A 24,053-nucleotide genomic window follows, 5' to 3' on the forward strand; every position below is an offset into this window, starting at 1 on the left:
CGTTGTTCTCTCTCTCTCTCTCTGCCAAATAAATAAATAAAATCCTAAACAATATAATATAATATCCTTCTTTGATTTTTTAAAGGAAGAAATATAGTAGTTGTACATAGGAGTTCTGAAGCCAAATGTCTGGGTTCAAAACTCAAGCTTTAGCACCTTCCAGATGTGATTACTTGGGCAAGTTTCTTAACAACTATAAACTTGTTTCAGCACTGTAAAATGTGCCAGTAACAGTATTCATAGGGTTGTTGTGAAGTTTAAATGAGATCATAGTTTTAAGATCTTTGCCTTGTACCAGGAACAAAATAAGCGATCATTATATGGTAGCTCTTATTACTATTTTTATGGGTATTTGTTTTTTTATTTTTATTTTAAAAAAGATTTTATTTATTCATTTGACACAGAGAGAGACAGCCAGAGAGGGAACACAAGCTGGGAGAATGGGAGAGGAAGAAGCAGGTTTCCTGCTGAGCAGGGAGCCCAACGAGGGCCATCCTGGGACCCTGGGATCATTACTTGAGCTGAAGGCGGACACTCAATGACTGAACCACCCAGGCACCCCAGCTTTTATTACTATTAATGAGTCTTTTGTTTATGCAGAAGTCTAGATGCTATTATATAACCAGCTGGAACCAAGTTGAGATTATGAGCTAAACCAGAGTGCACAGAAACGGGAAAGGTTTTTTCCCTTGGGGGAAACTTACATTTCTGGAGGTGACTGAAATAACTGTAATATTTATAACCAGGGTTCTCAACCCTGACTGTTCATAGAACCATCTGGAGAGCAAGTGCTAAAGCAGTATAAAAATCTAAATCAGGATTAGGGGTGGGAGTACAGAGCCCATATCAATTTTTTTCTTAAAATAAGCTCTATGCCCATCATGGACCCCAAGATCAAGAGCCACAAGCCAGGGGATCCTGGGTGGCTCAGTTGGTTAAGCAACTGCCTTCAGCTCAGGTCATGATCCCAGGGTCCTGGGATCGAGCCCTGCATTGGTCTATCTATCAATCTATTTATTTTAAAAAGTGTATTTATTTAGGGGCACCTGGGTGGCTTAGTCAATTAAGCATCTGCCTTCAGCTTTGGTCCAGATCTCAGGGTCCTGGGATCCAGCTTCTTCTCCCTCTGCTCCTCCTCACCCCCGCTCATGCTCTCTCTCTTCCCTCAAATAAATAAAATATTTTTTAAAAGATATCTTTTTAAGATTTATTTATTTATTTATTTGAGTGCAAGAGAGATCATCAGAAGGAGGAGGAGCAGAGGGAGAGGAAGAAGCAGACTCCCAGCTGAGCAAGGAGCCTGACATTGGGCTGGATCCTGGGACTCTGGGATCATGACCTGAGCGATCCAGGTACCCTAAACTCTTTTTTTTTTTTTAAGTTTATTATTTTTAAGTTTTTTTTTTCCTTAGATTTTATTTGAGAGAGTGGGAGAGAGCACGGGCAAGGTGGGCAGAGGGAAAGGGAAAAGCAGACTCCACACTGAGCAGGGAGTCCGATCCCGGGGTCCATCCCAGGACCTGAGTGGAAAGCAGATGCCTAACTGACTGAGCCACCCAGGCCACCCCTATTTTTAAGTTTTTAAGTGATCTCTATACCCAGCGTGGAGCCAAAACTCACCACCCTAAGGTCAAGAGTCGCAAGGTCTTCTGACTAAACAAGCCACATGCCCATATTTATTATTTTTTAAATATCTCTACACTCATCGTGGGTCTGGAACTCGGGACCTGAGATCAAGAGTCTGACTAAGCCAGATAGGCACCCCTATCAATTGTTATTTTAAAAAAAATATTTTTATTTATTCATTTAACAGACAGAGATCACAAGTAGGCAGAGAGGCAGGTAGAGAGAGAGGAGGAAGCAGGCTCCCCACTGAGCAGAGAACCCGATGCGGGGCTCGATCTCAGGACCCTGGGATCATGACCTGAGCCGAAGGCAGAGGCTTTAACCCACTGAGCCACTCAGGCGCCCTCAATTATTTTTTTAAAAAGCTCTTTAGGTTACTCTGGGCACCTGTGTAGCTCAGTCTGTTCAGTGCCTGCCTTTGGCTCGGGTCATGATCCCAGGTCCTGGGATGGAACCCCATGTCAGGCTCCCTGTTCAGCAGGAGTCTGTTTCTCCCTCCCCCTGCTCCTTCTCTCTCTCATATGCTCACTCTCTCTCAAATAAATAAATAAAGTCTTTAAAAAGAAAATAAAAGTTCTTTAGATTATTCTAATGTTTAGCCAGGGTTGGGTACCACTGGCTTTTTTTTTTTTTTTTAAAGATTTTATTTATTTACTTGAGAGAGAATGAATGAGAGAGAGCATGAGAGAGGAGAAGGTCAGAGGGAGAAGCAGACTCCCCAAAGAGCCGGGAGCCCGATGCGGGACTCGATCCCAAGTCAGGGATCATGACCGGAGCTGAAGGCAGTCGCCCAACCAACTGAGCCACCCAGGCGCCCACCACTGGCTTTTGAAGGGGACATATTTTGCTATGATTGGCCTCAGAGAAGGTGTTATGGATCTTGAGGAGGAGTGGGCAAATTACAGCTAAATCAGGCCTTTTAAAGGATTCTACAAACAAATTTCAAAGAATATATGAGAGAGACCATATGTAGACTACAAAGCCTGAACTATTACCTGGCTCTTTACGGTATAGTTTGCACATATCTAGGCTCAAGGTCAAGAGTCACGTGCTCTACTGTCTGAGCCAACCTGGGGCCCAAAAGTATTATTATACTACATGATTTGATCTTGTGTATTTTATAGAAATAAGTTCATTTAAACCATGAAACCTCATTTACTGGGATATATACTTTTGTTTATACAGGGTGGCATGGGTCATTTGAACAAAAAATTTGTCCTTTGATGGTGGAGTTCCGTGCAGATGTGGAAAGGTACCTTCTTCTGGCTTGGCATTGAGTTACCTATTACAATAAGGTCTCGATTTATGAAAAAACAGTATTATAGGACTATCAGTTTCTAGGTACAGACAAAATTGGAAAGAACTGTGAAGGTTAAAGGACACTTTAGAACCTTCTGTTATACTGTGTTCTAGTAGAAAACAATGTACTGGGTTGAGGTAAGTTGGATAAATTCTGTTACCTACCATGTGAGAGACTTTTTCCTTTGTTGACTAATTAAATAGGAATTCCATTTAAATTTACATTTCTCGGGGCGCCTGGGTGGCTCAGTGGGTTAAGCTGCTGCCTTCGGCTCAGGTCATGATCCCAGGTCCTGGGTTCGAGCCCCGCATTGGGCTCTCTGCTCGGCAGGGAGCCTGCTTCCTCCTCTCTCTCTGCCTGCCTCTCTGCTTACTTGTGATTTCTGTCAAATAAATAAATAAAATCTTTAAAAAAAATAAATTTACATTTCTCTCTGGACGCCTGGGTGGCTCAGTGGGTTAAGCTGCTGCCGTCGGCTCAGGTCATGATCCCAGGGTCCTGGGATCGAGTCCCGCATCGGGCTCCTTGCTCAGCAGGGAGCCTGCCTCTCTCTGCGCCTCTGCTTGCCTCTCTGCCTGCTTGTGTGCTTTCTCTCTCTCTCTTTCTCACAAATAAATGAATAAAAATCTTAAAAAAAAAAATTTACATTTCTCTCTGCGAGAGGAATGTTGGTCAGGCACACCAGAGCAGGCTGGCAACTGAAAGGTGGCCGAAGAATGGAATCTATGGGGATGAATCTATGTGGTTTGTATAAGCTTCCAGATCTTGCATCCGCTTTTTAAGTTTGTGTTTTTCTGTACCCCTAAGTGCTCAGTGGAGATTTAGGAGACAACACAGCATGGACTTTGGGAAGGAATCGGAATGGGGAAAGAAAAACCAGTAGTGAGCTGGTGAGAGCTGACCCTCAAGCGTAGGACTCTCAAGCGTGGCAGCAAGGACAAATGGCAGTGGTGACAATGTACTGCGGACACTGCACGACATGGGTTGCAGAACACATTGGCTTTCTTGGCAGGTCACAAAAAATCAGTTATAAACCTGGTAAGAATGGTCAATATGAAACTCGTTTGTCATAAATTCTATTATTCACAGATGCCATCTTATTGTCACAGGTTGGTAAGGTGGGGACCTTATCTGTTGTATCTTGTTACATTAAAAACTGAAGTTTTCCTCTTAGAGTCACCCCTTATTTTTATCTATCTTTTATTCATTCATTCAGTTTTAGATAGACTCCACAACCAGTGTGGGGCCCAATGCAGGGCTTGAACTCAAAACCCGGAGATAAAAGACCTGAGCTGAGATCAAGAGTCAGCAGCTCCACGGAGGCACCCATAATGGTAGCTAAGTACTAAAAAAGTAGGGAGCTCTTTTTTCTTAGTGGATTGCTCCACTAATTTGTGTGTCATCCTCAAGTAGGGGCCATGCTAATCTTCTCTGTATTGTTCCAATTTTTCGTTTATGTGCTGCCACAGCGACCACAGGAGGGAGCTCTTTTAACTTTGTAATCAGAAAATTTTGAAGTGGAAAAAAACAAGGAATAGCGGTATTATGAGCTATTAAAATATATCACATGGTCTGGGAAAACAAAAACGCAGACCTCAAGCAGAGAGAGAAGTTTAGTCAAAGAATCTCCACCTTCTGCTCTGGTTGGGAACCAAAGTGAAGAAGGTGGAAGAAAATGGAAGCAGAGCTGGGTTGGCTCCAGGATGGGTTAGGTCTTGAACCAAAATACGGACAACAGGAAAAACTGGTCAGGGTCGTGTGAACTGCCACTAAACAACACAAGTGGTTAAGTTTCTGGAACAGGACCAGGCTCAAAATACTTCTTGTTCTCCAAAATGGCTCAAAGAGGATTTGATTATTTTTCAGACTATGGGTTAGGGTCCATTAGACTCATGAAAACATCAGGGCACATAGTGAGTGTGGATACATGTTCTGTGAGATCTTTCTCTTGGTTTTATATGTGTATATTTGGTTATATATGTGTATTTCTTGCCAAAGCTGGAAGCTACAGGTTTATAGAGCTCTGGCAGGGTAAGGGCTTTCCCAGTTGCTCATTTCATCAAACACTTCATATTAATCATGGCACAGCTAAAATGAACGAAGAACCATACATCTCAATTATCTACCAGTAAATGGTACTACAGTGAAGCTCACATTGTTATTTAAAATATATAATGTAAATATGGTATTGACAGTATAAAAAGTAAAGGCTATGGAAAACTCAAGAAAGGTCAAAGGGCATATAAGCAATATACAGATCATTTCCTTAAAAGATAAATTTTAATACACAGAATAAAATCCAAGATTTTGTTTTTCACCTTCCCCAAAATTTGCGGGCATGACTTCTGAATCTGACCAGGAAAGTTTATATTTTGGTCCAATACATTATTACACAAGTAGTATGATCAAGTCCGGCTTGATTATCATAAATCATAGAAGTTAACAGAATTTACCTTCAAAATTGGTTATTCTTATAGATAAAATTTCCAATTTTTTTCTTAGCTAAGAGTTTACTCAACTTTAGCCTCAGAACCAGATTCAAAATAAGGTATCTTCTTTGACAGCTGGTCATCATTTTAGGTTTAATCTATGCAAATTATTTAATACTTTATTGAAGATCATACAAAAACTCCACAATAAATAATGAAAAGAGTATGCAAAATCATTAGCCTCTGTTTGCAATACAGAAAATACATGTCAGTTCTGGACCAAAATAACTCCATTGAAATACAAAAAGTGATAGGGAAGAATGGAAGGATTTGCAGTGACAGCTTCTGGTGGGTAGCTACAACCAACCAACCACCATCAGCTATTTTGGAAAGTGAGGGTGGGTTTTAATTTGCAGATAAAGAATGTCTTCGGTAGTTTAAAAAAATAGAAACTCTAAAAAAGCTTGTGAATCATATACAAAAGCAGCTGTTTGAGACCAAGGTTGAAAACCAGAAATTGTGTGTTAGCACCGCCAGCAAGCACAGGTTCTGTGACTCATCTGCCCTCCTCTCTTGCGCAGAATGCAGACATGATGTTGTATACATCATTTACAGGTATAAAAATTGTCCTGGAATACAGGCTCCCTGTAGGATAAAGTCTTAAGCCCTAAGAGGCACCAAGCGGTTACAAAGGCTAAGCAACCGTCCGGATCACAAGTTCCGACGATATAATAAATCCCGTGTTGCTTTATCAACTTTTTGCTGGTAGTCCTCCAATTTGTCAAGTATTTTCTGGGATAGCTGTAGGAGAAAAGAAGGGAATCATTATAGAATAGGTCAAGGACTAAAAAAAGACAAAAGTTTTTAAGCACTTTGATTTCATCAACCAGCCTCCCCCTTATAATGATGTACGCCGCTCTGCTTCATTTACTCAACATTCAGTACAGGGGTCTGCACCGTGACTACGGATAAAATTGGACTTCTCTGTTAAATGCAGTACCCCAATCCTGTTATCCCAACGAGTCTTCTAAACATGCAAATCACACCAGTATTTTTTTAAATTTAAATTCAACTAGCCAACATATAGTACATCATTAGTTTCAGACATAGTGTTCAATGATTCATTAGTTGCCTGTAACACCCAGTGCTCATCACAGCATATGCCCTCCTAAATGCCCATCACCCAGTGACCCCCCCCCCCACCCTACCCACCCCATCCCAGTATTTTAATAAAAGCATTACAAGCTGTCTTCTGAGAACCAGAGAGGCTATATCTGGCTTAATTAATCATTTTGTAAAGGGATTGGGCCAGCATGTTAAGGGCAACAAATGGCTTCTGCTCTCCCCTTAATCCTTGAGAATTGAAGAGCAAGCTCTAGGAGTAAGTGGTAGTACAAGGGCTTACGGAAGACCCATGCCTCACGAGAGGACATACTTACGGCAATGTTGTGACTATTGGCGCTGTTCTCTCCCAGAGCCTGGAGAAGCTGGTCAATAGAAGAGTAAGGGAGCCACACCATTGGAGCTGTTGCAGACAGTGGAAACTGAAAGGGAAAATATCTACTATTCGAAGAAAATCTCAAAAGCGGACCATTTATTCCGGGCAGTTAGTTTCACAGGTTTGAATTAACATAAAATTCTTGCTTTATTTTTTTACAATAAGAAATTGCACATACACGCACACGGACACACAATTGTACAACCCCCTCCTCCCCACCTTGCTTCTCTTTTCAACTGGGAAACTTGTCTTTTCTCAGTTAAATCATATGTATGTATGTATGTATGTATTTATTTTCATTATGTATTTTTAAATTCATGTCGCCTCTTGTCTTTAAGGAGCCCTAAAGCCTAGTGAGGAAAAATGAACTAAAAAAAAATTCTTAATGTCAATGAATGAGACTATTTACAGTCTGAAACTTAATTCCAATTATCTGGGTAAAATGTTTGAGAAAGAGAAAGCTCACCTTTCAGAGTTCTCAATACTTTCCCGAGGTAGCTTAAGAGCTTAGCTTTGTAGTTAACTAGACCTAGATTTTATTTTTATTTTTATTTTTATTTTTATTTTTATTTATTTATTTATTTATTTATTTATTTTTAAAAAGATTTATTTATTTATTTATTTGATAGAGATCACAAGCAGACAGAGAGGCAGGCAGAGAGAGAGGAAGGGAAGCAGGCTCCCTGCTGAGCAGACAGCCCGATGTGGGGCTCGATCCCAGGACTCCGGGACCATGACCTGAGCTGAAGGCAGAGGCTTTAACCCACTGAGCCACCCAGGCGCCCCTAGACCTAGATTTTAGACCTGGTATTTCTATTTACCATCTGTGTGAACTTTGGCAACTTACTTAACCTCTGAGTCTCTGTTTCTTCATGTGTTTAAAAAAAAAAGGTTAGGGCACCTGGGTGGCTCAGTGGGTTAAAGCCTCTGCCTTCGGCTCAAGTCATGATCCCGGGGTCCTGGGATCGAGCCCAACATGGGGCTCTCTGCTCAGCAGAGAGCCTGCTTCCTCTTCTCTCTCTCTCTCTGTCTGCCTACTTGTGATCTCTGTCAAATAAATAAATAAAATCTTTAAAAAAAAAAAAGGGTTAAAACAATCTTTCAGAGGTGGCTTGTAAGGATTAAACGAGAAAACACAGAGACTTAGCACAGTCTTTGGCACACAGAAAAGAACACTTTGTTTTTAATTACTTAACTCCTCCAAATACTAACTAAAGCTACACTCCTTTGATGGAGAAAAATGAAATGTATTCCCGTTTTATAAACAGGAAACTGGAGACCCCTACAGTGCCGGTTCCTGATTGTGGAGAAAACTAGTCGTATAACTACAAAGAGTAAAGGTTAAATCCACTGTCCTATAGTTCAATTTACTTTCAGATCCTGGCTTTATTAGGAAGATAAAGTCACAATTAAAAAAAGAAACAAGCATACATGCCTACCTCAATTCCAAAGTACTGATGTCCTTTCCCCAATACAGCATCTACATATTCTGAAACCAAATCCACAGCTTCTTCTAAAAGGTCATAGTTTAAGTACAAACGGAGCAACTCAGCAGCATCAACCTTCTGTAAAAAGTCAGAGATTAAGAATATCTACCTATTTCCATGTTACCTGGGCAATAACTGAAGAATGCTGTGTGTCTAATTCCCTGGCATTTATACTTCTCAATATAAGTAAATGAGCATTTGAGTTTCCTTATCTTGGGATAAGGGCTGTATTCCTAAGAGCCCAGTCACTTCTGGGTACCTGTGAGACTTTATCTTGTTAAGTGGCCTTCCTGCCCTGTTTTGTGATCTAAGGCACACTTTATTTATTTATAAATTTTTAAAGATTTTATTTGTCAGAGAGAGAGAGAGAGAGGACAGAGAAAGAGCACAAGCAGGGAGAGGGAGAAACAAGCTGCCTGTTGAGCAAGGAGCCTAACACAGAACTGGATCCCAAGACCCTGGGATCATGACCTAAGCCGAAGACAGACGATTATGACTGAGCCACCGAGGCATCCTAGACTCATTTAACACTTTTCTACTTCAGTTTCCGCAGTAGTAGTAAAAGTCAACACACCTTCTCAGAAATGCTGAATACTAAAGAGCAATATATTCACATTTTATTCTCAGAAATATATGAATGACAAATGCAAAAGAAGTTTAAAGAATTATCAACTTTAAATATCTGAGTTAGGGGCACCTGGGTGGCTCAGTCGGTTAAGCGTCTGCCTTCAGCTCAGGTCATGATCCCAGGGTCCTGGGATCGAGCCGCACATTGGGCTTCTTGCTCAGCAGCGAGCCTGCTTCTCCCTTTCCCTCTGCCTGTCTGCCTGCCACCCCCGCTGCTTGTCTCTGTCTCTCACTGTCTCTCTGTGTGTCAAATAAATAAAATTAAAACAAACAAAAAAACAAACCTGAGCTAAATTTGTTTAACTCAGGGTGAAACAAAAGTGATTACAACTTTGGTTTGGAAGGGCTCTACTAATTAGGTAATAACACTTTCTATATTCTGATTTGATCACAGTCCTTTTACCAGCTTAACCGCCTTTTCTACTTTCTAACTTAAACAAATAACACCCCCCCCCCCAAAAGGAGATAAACTTTCCTGATTTTAAGCTTTACAGCCTCTTTCCCTACCCCACCCAATGTATTTCAGATATAGTTTTCAAACTTAAGCATGCACTGTATCAAATTACAAGCTTGTTAAAATACAGATCCCAGATCCTAGCTCCAGGTTAATTTGAATGTTTAAGTGTGGAATGGGGCTCAGGAATCTGTATTTGAAGAAGTCCACTACCCAACTAATTCTGAGGTAGGCAGTCCAAAAATCCAATTTTGACAAAAACTTAAACCCTGTTGTAGTTTTGAAAACTACTCTACTCACTTCTATGAATTTTTTGAGTAACAGTTAATACTGTGCCACACATATAGTCATTGTTCTAAGTATATACTCATTGTTCTATGAGCAAATAAACAGGCATTGATTTAATCACTAACCCGCAGAACTTCAATCCTAAACACCCAGTACTCCATACGGAATTAAAGTTAAGCTATTCTTAGTGTATTTAACTAACACTGAGAAGCTGCCCAAAGCACAGGTCAGTATATTTTCATAAATTACCACCTTTTCTTTTTAATCATCTCATGAAATTTATTCTTAATTGTAAAGATCAGTTTCTTACTCTGTACAAATTAAGATACCATTTACCTTGTAACTGTTTATAAGCCAGTTAGGCAGAGGCACTCCATGAGACAAGAGCTTGTTGATTACACAGTGGTGATGTAAGTTATTCTGGACTTTGTACCTTTCCAGGTAAGTCGATAATAGTCGCCAGGCTTCATCTGTAGCACTTGAAGAAAGCAGAAGGGACTATGAATTCTAGATTCTTTTTTTTTTTTTTTTTTTAAAGATTTTACTTATTTATTTGACACGGAGAGAGAGAGCACAAGCAGTGAGGAGTACCAGAGGGAGAGGGAGAAACAGTCTCCCCGCAGAGCAGGGAGCCTGATGTGGGGCTTGATCCCAGGACCCTGGGATCATGACCTGAGCTGAAGGCAGAGGTTTAACCAACTGAGCTACTCAGGCGTCCCGAGTTCTAGATTCTTAACAGATATTTACAGCACCATTCAAAGCATGTATTTACATGGAAAAAAAATCTTTAGAGACTCACAACTGAATTGGTAATATAACTAAATGGCAACTAATATTAATTAGGGTCAATGTGGTTTAGGGATAGTATTAGAAACCAAATGACTTGGATTCTATATCTCTCCCACTAACCACATCTTTACTTGACTACACAATTCGACTAACTTCTTTGTTCCAGATCCCTAAAACAAAGAAACTGGCTCAGATCACTGTTTCTAAGCCCAATCAAGCATTAGACTCATGTAGAAGTTCCGTTTTAGAAGATGAGGGTGATGCATCTGTATTTTAGTAGTGATACTGGCGTGCTAATTTAGGGATTGAAAACTCATGTCAGAGAACCTCCAAATTGTAAAATGTTCCAATTCTAAAGCACCAAGCTGTGCAACAGAAATCATAAATTATATTAAAGGGAGGGAAGTTTTCTGAAGGTGAAGGTTAGAGAAGGATTCTAAAGAAGCGGAAGTGCATTCAGTAGACACTAACTGGGTGCACGAGGGAAGTATTTGGAGGGTAAGCCCTTTTGGGGCGGATGAGCACCAAGGCTGTACCTAGACTCCTTAGTGGTGATGACAGATGAGAGCTGATTGGCTGCTAGCCAGGACCATGCTTCTGCTTGCGCTGCCTCGCCTCCCAACTGCAACTTGATGCATCTGCAATGAAAACGTTTCCACACATGGTAAACTGACGTGCTGAAAAGAACCACATTCTTTTGTTACCAAAACCAGAGACGAGATGATAACTTTAGCTCCAGTCTGCCGCACCTTCCTCAGAACCACACAAATGGATGACCTGCAAGGCCACTGGTGTTAGGGGGTCATTTACTTCCAAAGGAAAAATTCTGGAAGTTTAATATTTAGGTACAAGGCATTATTAAAAATGAAGAGAACATATGCCTTTTCTAAAAAGGACACCACTATTTAGACCACATATCCTACTATCTTGGGGGAATGTGGGGCTAGGGTTGCCAAATTTTTGACTTCTCAAGAGAAGCTATAAATCAAGATTTTAAAAAAATTATAATTAATTAAAAGAAAATTTAAAAAGTCACCGTGGTGGGCTAGAAAAAACACTTCTTCAAAGCACAACTGGCTGTGACCACTGGTTCACACTGGGCAGCAGTGCAATATTTCTGCATTAGAAAATGAAGACAACAGAAAGACAACTTTATACATACTTGAAAGCAAGTCCCTCGAAGACTGGCGTTAAGGGGAGCTTAAAGGTCTGACAAAGTGATATGGCAGTGTCAAAAAGGCCAGCCTGAACCAAGAGAGAGACCATCTCCTCTGCTGATGAACTTCCTGTGGAAATCAAAAGAGTTATTTAGTGGCAAGTGGTGCCTGCCTGAAGCAACCTCTGGGGACAGGTCTCTCCAAGGAGTAGGAAGAGGTGCTTGGCCCATCTGGCATGCTGGTCTAGCACACTGTGTCTAGCCTGCTGTCTGTGTCCCCAGACTGCCACTGTCCCCAGACTGTGACTACCTGCAACCGCAACTGCCGATGGGTCATGCTGAGCTAGAGTGAGGCGAATGCGGGCCAAGGAACACTCTTTCTCGAGGTCGCCCAGTTCCAGAATTTCAATCTGCCGATTGGCTAGAAACCAAAGGAAAATATGTTTGATTCCCAAAGTGCAAAGGAAGTCCCTATCATCACTGCCTATTAACTCAGCCTGTCAATTCCCACTACACATTAAGTAGTTCAATGTCAACTCCAAGGGCACCGGAAGGAAATGGCAGGGGGGAGAAGGAGGGCTCCATAAAAGTGAACTTAAAAATAAAGCAACAGCCCTGCTTCCAGCATGCAGCTCAGTTAAATCAAGCTACTCCAGTAACAACAGCTGCAGCTGAGGAGATGCTTACAATGTGTTTTACATAGAATTTCATTTAACTATTACAACTCAGAAATGCTGCTACTGGGTCAGAAAGAAAGGAACATGCCCACAGTGAGAGAAGTAGAATTAAGGGTTGGTGTGTCCAATCCCAGACCCAGAGCAGTATTAGGGTTGCTGTGTCCTAGAGCCCAAGCTCTTTAAGGAGGAATATCATGTCTCCATGGTGATATCCAAGGAGCCTGCTGAAACAAGTTTGATACTATGCTGATTTAAATACAGCAAACAACACTCTTTTTAAAGCATTTTCATTTCTCATATAGCCATATGAAGTTTTCAAAGAGCAACCAGACAACTTTTAGCAGATTAAAATACTGAAAATAAGCTAAAAGAAACTTTACATTATTTTTACATTGCTCTACATGTTGCAATCACTATATAAAACCACACATTTAGTACAGATAATACTATAACACAACTACATAATTACTGCTTAAGCCAAGAATCCACAGGAGACCCCCAACTCACTTGGAGCAGCTGTGCATTCTCCATCATGATTCCTCTTAGGGGATGCTCCAGGACGATCATACTGAGAAGACAAAACAAGTGATTAAAAGTTAATGAAAAGTTGAAAAGTTAGTATAGTTGACCCCTGAACAACATGAGGGTTAGGGACGCCAATGCCCTACATAGTTGAAAATTTGCATATAACTTCTGACTCCTCCAAAAACTTAATACTTAATAGCTTGCTGTTGTCTGGATGCCTTACCAAGAACATAAACTCTCATTAACATATATTTTTTTGTTATCTGTATTATATGCTGTATTCTCACAATAAAAGAAGCTAAAGAACATGTTATTCAAAAAATTGTAAGAGAAATACATTTACATCTTTAAAAAGATTCCTTAAAAATTTATTTATTTAGACAGAGGATGTGTGAGTGGGGGCAGAAGGAGAAGGAGAGGGAGAATCTCAAGCAGACGCTGCGCTGAGCCCAACGCGGAGCTCGATCCCATGAATCTGAGATCATGACCTGAGCTGAAATCAAGAGTCTGGCGCCTGACTGAGCCACCCAGGCGCCCCTACATTATTCCATTTATTGAAGACAACTGTGTGTAAGTGGACCTGTGCAGTTCAAACTCGTGTTGCTCAAGGGTCATCTGTATCTAATTTTGATATTACTAACTCAATATTTGTGATCCAGAGCTTTCATGCTTAAATTCTCTCTACATAAATTATGTTTATTTCAACTAGCATGACACTTACAAAGGTACTGTAACTATCAGACAAAGGAATGGAGTTGTTTGCCAAGTTGGCCCACTTAGCTAGTTCTAACAGTTACTGGGTCTAAGGATGTTCACTTAACCTCCATATAAACCACCTGACCTTCCTTGGTTCCAGAGTTATATTCTCCACCACAGACCCTGGGAAACAGCCTAGTACATGCACAAATGATATACAACAATGAGTAGCTGCACATATATGACGCCATCAGCATTTTTTAAAAGTGTAAAACAGTTATGTGTAGATGGAATTAACAAAAATGAATGAAATAAAAGCAGCTACCATTTACTGAGCACTTTTTGCAGGCCAGGCACTGTCACTATTCTAAGCAATCTACATGAATTACCTCATTTAATACCCAAACAATCCTATAAGGCAGATATCATCATCACCATGATCATCCCTATTTTATACAAGAGGATAACTGGGTAGCAAAAAATTAAGTAATTTGCTTGAAGTTAGGTCTAACTCAAGACCATTCTGCAAATACTTTTTCCTACAATAATTCTAAACTTGAGAACTAAAGGGGTGGTAATATATAACAAAGGAATTGCTGCAAAAATAGATGAAGTTCACAAATATCCCAGCAGAAATTTTAAACAAAACGAAACAAAACGAGGTGATAGTTTCAAAAGGACCAAGCCAAGTAAGTGAAATGATCCCCAAACTCCAAGGTGGAAAGCTTTCATACCACTGCACCAGATGCTGGGTGTACAATCCATGCATATTCTGGACGAATAAGTCGTAAACAGTTAACAGCAGCCAAATAACAGTTGCCTTGTTTCTCAAGTCCCCGCAGAGTTCGAACCTCTCTGCCAAGACGCATTCCGTACTCAAACATCACTGTACCAGCTAGGAGGCAATAATAAATTAAACATCAGAATTTCAAAAATGTGTTTTAGAGGGATGCCTGGCTGGCTCAGAACAGCATACAGCTTTCAAGTTTCAGCTCCATGTTGGGTGTAGCGATTACTTAAAAAATAAAATCTAACAACAACAACAAAAAAAGTGTTTTAGAAAATTTGTTATACTTACCAAATATTAAAACGTAAAATAAAACTGATTTAACTTAAAACCACACAAAAATCATGTGTTGGTGAGGATGTGGAAAATCTGGAACTGCTGTACACTGCTGGTGGGAATGTAAATTGATGTAGCGGCTATATAAAACAGTATGGCAGTTCCTCAAAAAATTAAAAATGGGACTACCTTGTGATCAGCAATTTCACTTCTGGGCATAAAGCCTGAAAACTGAAAGCAGGGTCTTGAGGAGATACTTGTATGCCCTTGTTCACAGCAGCCATTCCTCATAATGGCCAAGATGGGGGCAATCCAAGTGTCCATTGATGGATGGATAAACAAAATGTGACATATACATATAACAGAAGAAGGAAGCAATTCTGTCACATACTATAACATGGATGAACTTTGAAGATTATTAGGCTAAGTGAAATAAGCCAGTCACAAAAAGACAAATAAGATATGATTCCAGTAGCCAAATTCACAGAGACAGAAAGTAGAATGATAGTTGCCAGGGGCTGGAGGAGGTAGAAATGGGAAGTTGTTTAATGAGTTTAGTGTTTCCATTTTGCAAGATGAAAAGTTCTGGACATTGGTTACACAGTAATGTGAATATACAAAAAACACTATTGAACACTAAAAATTGGTTGTTATTATTTTTTTTTTTTTTAATTTGACAGACAGATCACAAGTAGGCAGAGAGGCAGGCAGAGAGAGACAGGAGGAGGAGGCAGGCTCCCCGCTGAGCAGAGAGCCCGATGCAGTACTCGATCCCAGGACCCTGAGATCATGACCCGAGCCGAAGGCAGAGGCTTTAACCACTGAGCCACCCAGGCGCCCCAAAACTTGGTTGTTATTTATGTGGATTTTATTATAATTAAAAAAAATCTGTACATGTTATTTCTGACATTCATTCATTCATTCCATTTTTTTTTTTTAAAGATTTTATTTATTTGAAAGAGAGGCGAGAATGAGAGCGAGCAAGCATGAGAGGAAGAAAGTCAGATGGAGAAGCAGGCTCCCTGCTGAGCAGGGAGCCCAATGTGAGACTGGATCTGGGAATCCAGGATCATGACCTGAGCTAAAGGCAGTTGCTCAACCAATTGAGCCACGCAGGTGCCCCACTCATTCATTTTAAAAGTGATCTCAACACCCAACATGGGGCTTGAACTCATGGTCCTAAGATCAAGAGTTGTAAGCTCTACCAACTGAGCCAGCCAGGTGCCCCTACTTCTAACTTTAGATACTACATTCCCAGATAGTACAAAAGATTAGAGTGCTAGTTTCAGCCACATTTTTAACCTAATTCCACCCAGTGCAACCACGAAATGTTTGGATGCTCTGCTCATGAATGAATTATCTTTACAATACTTGAGTCACACGGGCTGAATGAGATACTGAAAAACACCTTGTTTTGAGGCAGCAGGAGACTCCAGAAACCAAACAGCATTTAACATTTTTTTTTTTTAAAGATTTTAAAAATTATTTGACAGACAGAGATCTCAAATAGGCAGAGAGGCAGGCAGAGGAGGGGGGGGCGGGGATGGAGGCTCCCTGCCCAGCAGAGAGCCCGACACAGGGCTCGATCCCAGGACCCTGGGACCATGACCTGAGCTGAAGGCAGAGGCTTTAACCCACTGAGCCACCCAGGCGCCCCTTTCTTTTAGTTTTTAAATGAAATTATTTTTCATTCCAACAGTTTTTAAATTCATATAATTTTACTTAAAATAAAATTGACGGGGTGCCTGGGTGGCTCAGTCAGTTAAGTGTCTGCATTCGGCTCAGGTCACGATCCCAGGGTCCTGGGATGGCCCCGCGTCGGGTTCTCTGCTCAGCGAGAAGCCTGCTTCGCCCTCTCCTCTTGCCTGCCATTCCCCCTGCTTGTGCTCTCTCTTTCTGTCAAATAAATAAATAAAATCTTAAAAAAAAAAAAAAATTGACTTGACTTTCCCCCGCCAACAAATGTTTCCGAGTGCCTGCCATATTAAGACATTTTTTTAGAAGTACAAGTCTTGCTCCGGAAAGATCTGAACATTAATTCAGCTGAAGTGTTTTTTTTTTTAAACGTTTTATTTATTTATTTGAGAGAGAGAAAGCACAAGCAGGGGCGGAGGAAGAGAGAGAGAGGGTGAAGCAGACTGTCTGCTGAGTGGGAAGCCTGATGTAGGGCTCCATCCCAGGACCAAAAGATTGTGACCGGAGCTAAAGGCAGACGCTTTAACCGACTGAGCCACACAGGCACTCCAACTAAAGTGATCTTAACCAGGTTGATGTAATGGATATTGCTATTGTAAAAACAAACAGCGAGAGATCTTTAATCATCTACATGTCCCTGTCTGTATGAGTCAAGAATATAAGGAACATGCAAACATGTTTCACCATTAGGAAAATTAAGAACAAGGTTTATTAATTACTTCCATCTATTCTTTCAATGAAAATCAGCAATAAACCTTATGAAAAGTTCTCTGAGTGAAAATGGTAAAAAATATTACTAGTTCCAGGGGAAATCCACAGTGGTTATCTCGTAAAATGTGATCTTAAAACAGACATACAATCCCTTTGCATTTTAGCTGTTCTTTCTTATTTTTTCCGTCTCAAAGATTTTATTTTATTATTTTTTTTAAGATTTTATTTGACAGACAGAGATCAAAAGTAGGCAGAGGGGATGCCTGGGTGGCTCAGTTGGTTAAGCCGCTGCCTTTGGCTCAGGTCGTGATCCCAGGGTCCTTGCTCAGTGGGGAGCCTGCTTCTCTCTCTGCCTCTACCTGCTTGTGTTCTCCCGCATGCGCGCTCTCTCTCTCTCTCTCTCTGACAAATAAATAAATAAATAAAATGTTAAAAAAAAAAAAAAAGTAAGCAGAGAAGCAGGCAGAGGTGGGGGGGAGGGAGAAGCAGGCAGAGGTGGGGGGAGGGGGAAGCAGGCAGAGTTGGGGGGAGGGGAAAGCAGGCTTGCTACTGAGCAGAGAGCCCGACACGGGGCTCGATCCCAGGACCCTGGGATCATGACCCTAGCCGAAGGCAGAGTCTTTAACCCACTGAGCCACCTAGGCGCCCCCATTTTAGCTGTTCTGATAAAGACTTCATTAATCATCATACAAGTCCAAACTAAGATACATTCTTTTTTTTTTTTTTTTTAAAGATTTTATCTATTTATTTGACAGAGATGACAAGCAGGCAGAGAGGCAGGCAGAGAGAGAGGGGGGAAGCAGGCTCCCCGCTGAGCAGAGAGCCCGATGTGGGGTTCGATCCCAGGACCCTGGGATCATGACCTGAGCTGAAGGCAGCGGCTTTAGCCCACTGAGCCACCCAGGCGCCCCCAAACTAAGATAAATTCTACAAAAACGACTGGCCTGTCTGTACTCTTCAAAAATATCCACGACATCAAAAGGCAAAGTCAGACTAAAAGAATTGCTCCAGATTAAAGGAAACTAAAGACATGACAAATAAATGTAGTATGTGATTCTGGATCAGGGGTAAGGACGGTATGGGAGGAATATGCTATTAAAAAAAAAAAATCACATTAGCATATTTATAGTTAATTCATGAAAGTAGTTCTGTTTCCTTAATCTGATAATTGTGTTGAGGTTATCTAAGAAAACGCCCTTAGCAAATGCATCTTAAGCATTTATACATTGAAACAAGAGTCTACAACTTACTCTCAAAATAATCAGCAACAAGAAACGGGCAATAGCAAGCTGGCACGAGAACTCAAAACCAGCCCCAAGAATTCCAGATGCCTCCAGTAAAAGTTCATTTCTTTTAATATCAGACAGAAGATATAGGTAGAATGACATCTCACTGAAGATTCCTAAAGAATGTTCTAGAATGGGATAAGTGCATGTCTTTAAGGCCAGCAGGTAATCCTCAAAAGGGTGAAGCTAAGCTTGTAATTAAACATAATTTCCCCCAACACATATAGAGAACGCTCATTCAATGGTGAAAGTAAGGTAAAAATTACTTAAGTCAAACAGCATTTTTTATAAAACATGATTAAACTGCTAAGGCTGCCCCTAACAAATTGGCTTCAACTGCTCACCCTTCCGGTAATTGTGGCGAAAGACGTGAAAGGCATAGAGGAGCTCATAGTAATTGTGAGTCATAAGGTCCACAGCTCGTGCGCGTGATTCAATTATTGCCACAACCTAACGAAGGGGAAGCAATCAGATATCAAAGTTAGTAGGGAGCATGACAACCACCACAGCTGTGTCCAGTCATCAGCGGACAACTAAAATTACCTCGTTATGCAGATTCACATAAGGAAACTCTACAAGATCCTGTAGCTGTGAGCGTTCACAAAGAACTACCACCAGCTGCCGCAGACAATCTAACTGCCTACGAGGAAAAAGATAAAGGGATATGAGGACAAACTGTCTCAGTGGATTAAACAAGGCTGGTAAATTGTCTTTAAAAAAGACTGGGCTTGACTTACCTGCTAGAATCAGGAATTTGGGTTAAGGCTTCATATGCTTGGCTATTGTGACCCAAATCCAAATGATGTTTGAAAATGCATGTCCTCAAGGTAGCCTAAATGTCAAATAGAGGGAAAAAGAACAATGGCAATTAAAATGCCACATCCCTGCCAAATCCAAAGGGAAATAACTAGATTATAGTTAGTTCTTACCTGACTTTTCCAGTCACCACCTACTTCAGTTAATATTGATGAAGCCAACTGAATAACCAGCTCAGGCAAGCCAACAACATCTAGTAGACGCAAAACCTGAGGAGAAACAGGAGTTTCCATTAAAATTAATATGGTAGTGTACTTCAAACTGAAATAGGAATTAATCAGATAACTAGTTAAGATGAAGATTAAATCAAAGACATTGACTACAAGACAGGATTATTTGGTTATTATTTGACTTTCCTTTAGGGGCGCCTGGCTGGCTTAGTTGGAAGAGCACGCGACTCTTGATCTCGGGGTCGTGAGTTCGAGCCCCACAGTGGGTGTAGAGATTACTTAAAAAAAAAAAAAAAAAAAAAAAGACTTTCCTTTAGATTCTACTGTCAAATAACAGGCTGTAAAATTTCCTATTGGGTCTTTTACGTTCAATGTTTAGTACATAGTGGGTACTCAGTATTTGTTGAAGGAACACACTATATTTCACTGCTAGTAACTATTTAGTAACTCCTAGTAACTAGTAACTAAACTAGTAACTCCTAGTAACTGTTTAGGTCACAGATGAATTTAAAGCCCAGAAAATAAATTGCCACCATAGCCTTATAAACCCCTGAAGACAATAATGTTTGAGATAACCCATTTCTAAACAAGATAGAACAGTGCTCTTCAAACTTTTTTGATTGTCCACTCTATTAACAATGTCTGGGTACACATGTGCACATGTATTTTACTTATGTACACACCACACAGCTCTCTAATTTATGTTTAACACACTCAACTTATGAATTTATAGAAGATGAAATAGATAAAAATAGTTTTGAATTATTTTTATTAGTACTTATTCTTTTCTTTATTAATAGTATACAACACCTTTTTGTTTTGGGTGCTTAGTTTTTATTTTATACTTTTTCTTGAAATATATATTTAGAAATGTACATAAATTCTAGATACACAGCTGACTGAATGTTCACAAAGTAAACATATCCATGTAACAAGCACCGAAAATAAGAATTAAAACATAGCAGTATTCCAAAGCTCCCAGGTGCTTCCTTCCAGCCACTTCTGACTTTTACTTGTTGTTTTTAATTTCATGGAAATCGAATCTTATGGTATGTATTTTTTTGTGTGTTTCTCTTACTTTGCTTAACATGTTTATAAGACTGATCTGTTATTATATGCAGGATTTCCTTTCATTGCTGTGGTATTCCATTCAAAGAATGTACCATAATTTATTGATCCATCCAGTCAATGGACACTTGGGTTTCCAGTGTATGAGTTTTATAAATACCTGCCTGGATCATAATTGCACATTGTTCTGGTAAATACGTACATATTTCTGGATATATTCAGAATTGGAATAACTAGGTCATAGGGTATATCAATGATTGCAGCTAGTAAATATTAAGTTTTTCTTCTTAAAGATTTTACTCATTTATTTGTTAGAGAGAGAGAGATAGCACAGCAGGGGGAGCAGCAGGTAGAGGGAGAAGCAGGCTTCCTACTGAGCAGGGAGCCTGATGTAGGAGTAGACCCCAGGACCCTGGGATCATGACCTGAACCGAAGGCAGATGCTTAACCAACTGAGCGACTCAGGCACCCCCAACAGTTTTTCAAAGTGGTTGTAACCAATTCATACTTCCTTACAGGTGATTAGGATACATTTAATGCCTTGATAATTTTCTTTCCTTCTTTTTTTTGGGGGGGGGGAGGGAGATTTTATTTATTTATATATTTATTTGAGAGAGAGCAGGAACAGAGAGGAAAAGGAGGAGAGGGAGAAGCAGACTCCCAGCTCAGCAGGGAGCCCCATGTGGGACTTGTTCCCAGGACCCTGGTATCATGTCAAAGGCAAAGGCAGACACTCAACCTACGGAGGCACCCATGTGCCCAATAATTTTCATGGTTTCATATTATCTTGAGTTGACATTTTAATTCAAGGTACACTTACTTATATTTTAAAATAGCATTCCTGAGAAGTCCAACTGTTATCAGCATTCTTGTCAGTTCTGATTATAGACTGTTACTGTTTTTACCTTGCAATATGGCTGATGAAGAGCCTGTATCGAAGGGAGAAGTATCAGCCCTATATTGTCCTCATTTGTTTGTACTTTCTTAATCTGGCTTCTCTGAAGGCATTTTTAAAAAAATTGTGGAGGTGATTTTTATTAAAATGAAGCAATATCATGTGTAAATCAATTTAACTGGGCAAACATAATCTACTGAAATCAAATGGACTAGTGTAGATGTCCCTCTAAACGTGCGCCCCAGCTATGACACCCTCCCTCTCTCTTCAGTTATCTACCTTGAGACTAAATGACAAGTGACCACGTGGTAAAGGACCACATAAGAGCACCAGAGTTGAGCCTTATATTAAACATTAGCATTTTTTTTTTTTTAGAGGTTTTATTTATTTGACATAAGCAGAGGGAGTGGGAGAGGGAGAAGCAGGCTTCTGCTCTCTAGGCAGGGAGCCCGATGTGGGGCTCAATCCCAGGACCCTTGGATCATGACCTGAGCCGAAGGCAGCTTAACCGACTAAGCCACTCAGGCGCCCCAAACATTAGCATATCTTTATTTCTTCTGTGAGAGTTCTAGTATTTTCTTCCCAAGACCCGCTTTGGGGTCCATTGGAGCAGTGATTTTTCATGTTTTTTCAATCAGTAAGTCTCTTCTGATGAAAGCTATAGAACTTCTCCACAGAAAAAATACAAGCATCATTTTGCACACAATTTCAGGGGATTTACCAATTCCTCAAATCTAGCCAGCCTCGATTAAAAATCCTTAGAATTCGGGGTGACCTGCTGACTTGGTGGAGTGTGTAACTCTTGATTTTGGGGTTGTTGAGTCTGAGCCCCACAGTGAGTTTGGAGATTACTTAAAAACAAAAAACCTGGGGCGCCTGGGTGGCTCAGTCAGTTAAGTGACCAAGTCTTGATTTCAGTTCAGGTCATGATCTCAGGGTCATGAGATCGAGCCCCTTGGCAGGCTCCATGCTGAGCCTGGAGCCTGCTTAAGATTCTTTCCCTCTCCCTACCCTGCTCATGTGCTTTCTCTCTCCAAAATAAATAAATAAAATAAATCTTGAAAAAATCCTTCGAATTCAAAATAATTTTCTCATCAGAAGGATGTGGATGATTATTAAGAGCTACAAATCTATTTCAGTAAAAATTCATCTATCTTGCAGTGCTGGTTGGCTCAGTCAGTATAGCATGTAACTCTTGATCTCAGGGTCATGAATTCAAGCCTCACAATGGATGTATAGCTCACTTAAAAAAAAAATCATTTGTCTCTTTTACAAGCAAGGAACAAAATGGTTATGCCTGTCTCTGTCGCATTTTTCTTTTTGGTGGGAAATTCAGGTAACAACAAATAGTTACCTAAAGCCTAAACATCAAACATGTTTAAATGTTGTGGTGACAGATACAGAGACTTCAATGAAATGAGGCTTGAGGCTTGACGCTCTGGGAAAAGGGGAATAGCAGGTAGAAAGGTCTTGAGGGGAACAGAGTGTACGCCTGGCTTGCATGAGATAGTAAGCACACCACTCTTTCTAGAACTGAATGACCAGAGAAAAAACTGACAGGAAGAAAGGTCAGGAGGGACACCGAGGTCCAAATCTTAAACTAAGGCTAAATCAGTATTCCAAGTTAATCCCTTGAGCTTTAGGCAAGACTAGTATCAATAAAGTTCTGATGACCAGGCTAACAAACTGGTATCATGATGGGAATTTCACTTAAGTTAAAAACACTTACCTATTTTATTAAAATACACATTTCTTTAATTTCTCCAGGCAAATTCATTTCTCTTCTCTTGGAAGTTCAGGGAACGATTAAATTTTTACATTACTTTTCTTCCCAAGTATCAAAACAATGATTTCAGATACATTTTTACACAGGGTGGTTTAAGAAGGACCAAACCACATCATAATGTACCTTATCATAATACTGCATCTTGGGGGTGGACACAATCTCCCCATCCTCTGAGCGAATCAAGCGATCCAAGAATTCCTCTTTGCCCACCTCAGATGCTGCATGGCGGAAGCAATCCAGAGCCTGGAGAAATAAAAGAATACAAAATGACTTACAATGAACTGTTCTAGCTGCTTAAAAGTCACGGGTGTGGAGGATGGGGGAGGGGAGGGCGGGGTAGGGGAAGGGCGGGCTGGTTTCAGGTGCTAAAGGAAAGCCAAAAAAGAAAAATTAAGACTTGGCTACATTTACAATGTCTGCCATTCTAAATTCTATTTGACACATTATTTAATATTTTTCTTTAACTTATCTCACTTTTTAACTTAAATGCTATTAAAAAGTTAACTTTAATAAGAAAATTGATGGATAAATATACAGTAGCATAGTAACATGTTAACATTTGCAGAATTTGAGTGGTGAGTATATGATTGTTTATTTTAAGTGTTTAAACTTTCCTGTATGTTTGAAAATTTACATAAACAGGATGTCAGGGAACAAATTAGAAAGGTAAACTTTGGGGCGCCTGGGTGGCTTGGTGGGTTAAGCCTCTGCCTTTGGCTCAGGTGATGGTTTCAGGGTCCTGGGATCGAGCCCCGCATCATGCTCTCTGCTCAGCAGGAAGCCCCGCCTCCCTCTCTGCCTACTTGTGATCTCTAATAAATAAATAAAATCTTAAAAAAAAAAAAAAAAGACAGAAAGGTAAACTTCCATAATGAGGGTGAGAAAGCAGCATAAAATTAAAAAAGTATATGATGAAAACATGTAACTGAGTAATAAATCTGATTTACAAAATTCATCCCTAAAAACACCAACACAGAGGCAAAAGGGTTTTAATGCCTTCTTCTTCATGTT

General features: G+C 40.3%; 1 protein-coding gene and 1 non-coding gene across 2 annotated transcripts in view; both read right to left on the reverse strand.

Annotated features, from left to right (window-relative positions):
• Positions 1 to 4,294: 4,294 nt before the first annotated feature.
• LOC125080236 (U6 spliceosomal RNA) lies at positions 4,295 to 4,402 on the reverse strand. Its single transcript, XR_007121265.1, has one exon. It is a non-coding gene; the product is annotated as a U6 spliceosomal RNA (small nuclear RNA).
• A 679-nt stretch (positions 4,403 to 5,081) lies between these two features.
• NUP160 (nucleoporin 160) overlaps positions 5,082 to 24,053 on the reverse strand; it is a 50,821-nt gene continuing 31,849 nt past the window's right edge. Inside the window, exons 23-36 of the mRNA XM_047692169.1 lie at positions 23,166 to 23,285; positions 19,237 to 19,332; positions 19,045 to 19,139; positions 18,851 to 18,947; positions 18,652 to 18,757; positions 14,287 to 14,447; positions 12,839 to 12,899; positions 11,965 to 12,075; positions 11,661 to 11,784; positions 11,035 to 11,136; positions 10,046 to 10,187; positions 8,293 to 8,418; positions 6,795 to 6,899; positions 5,082 to 6,156 (exon numbers count right to left, since the gene is read on the reverse strand). Of these exons, the coding sequence (XP_047548125.1) occupies positions 6,067 to 6,156; positions 6,795 to 6,899; positions 8,293 to 8,418; positions 10,046 to 10,187; positions 11,035 to 11,136; positions 11,661 to 11,784; positions 11,965 to 12,075; positions 12,839 to 12,899; positions 14,287 to 14,447; positions 18,652 to 18,757; positions 18,851 to 18,947; positions 19,045 to 19,139; positions 19,237 to 19,332; positions 23,166 to 23,285 (1,536 nt within the window). The 3' untranslated portion in view covers positions 5,082 to 6,066. The remainder of the gene's footprint in view (positions 6,157 to 6,794; positions 6,900 to 8,292; positions 8,419 to 10,045; positions 10,188 to 11,034; positions 11,137 to 11,660; positions 11,785 to 11,964; positions 12,076 to 12,838; positions 12,900 to 14,286; positions 14,448 to 18,651; positions 18,758 to 18,850; positions 18,948 to 19,044; positions 19,140 to 19,236; positions 19,333 to 23,165; positions 23,286 to 24,053) is intronic.

This window comes from Lutra lutra, chromosome 10 (assembly GCF_902655055.1).
Source record: "Lutra lutra chromosome 10, mLutLut1.2, whole genome shotgun sequence".
Lineage (NCBI taxonomy): Eukaryota > Metazoa > Chordata > Mammalia > Carnivora > Mustelidae > Lutra > Lutra lutra.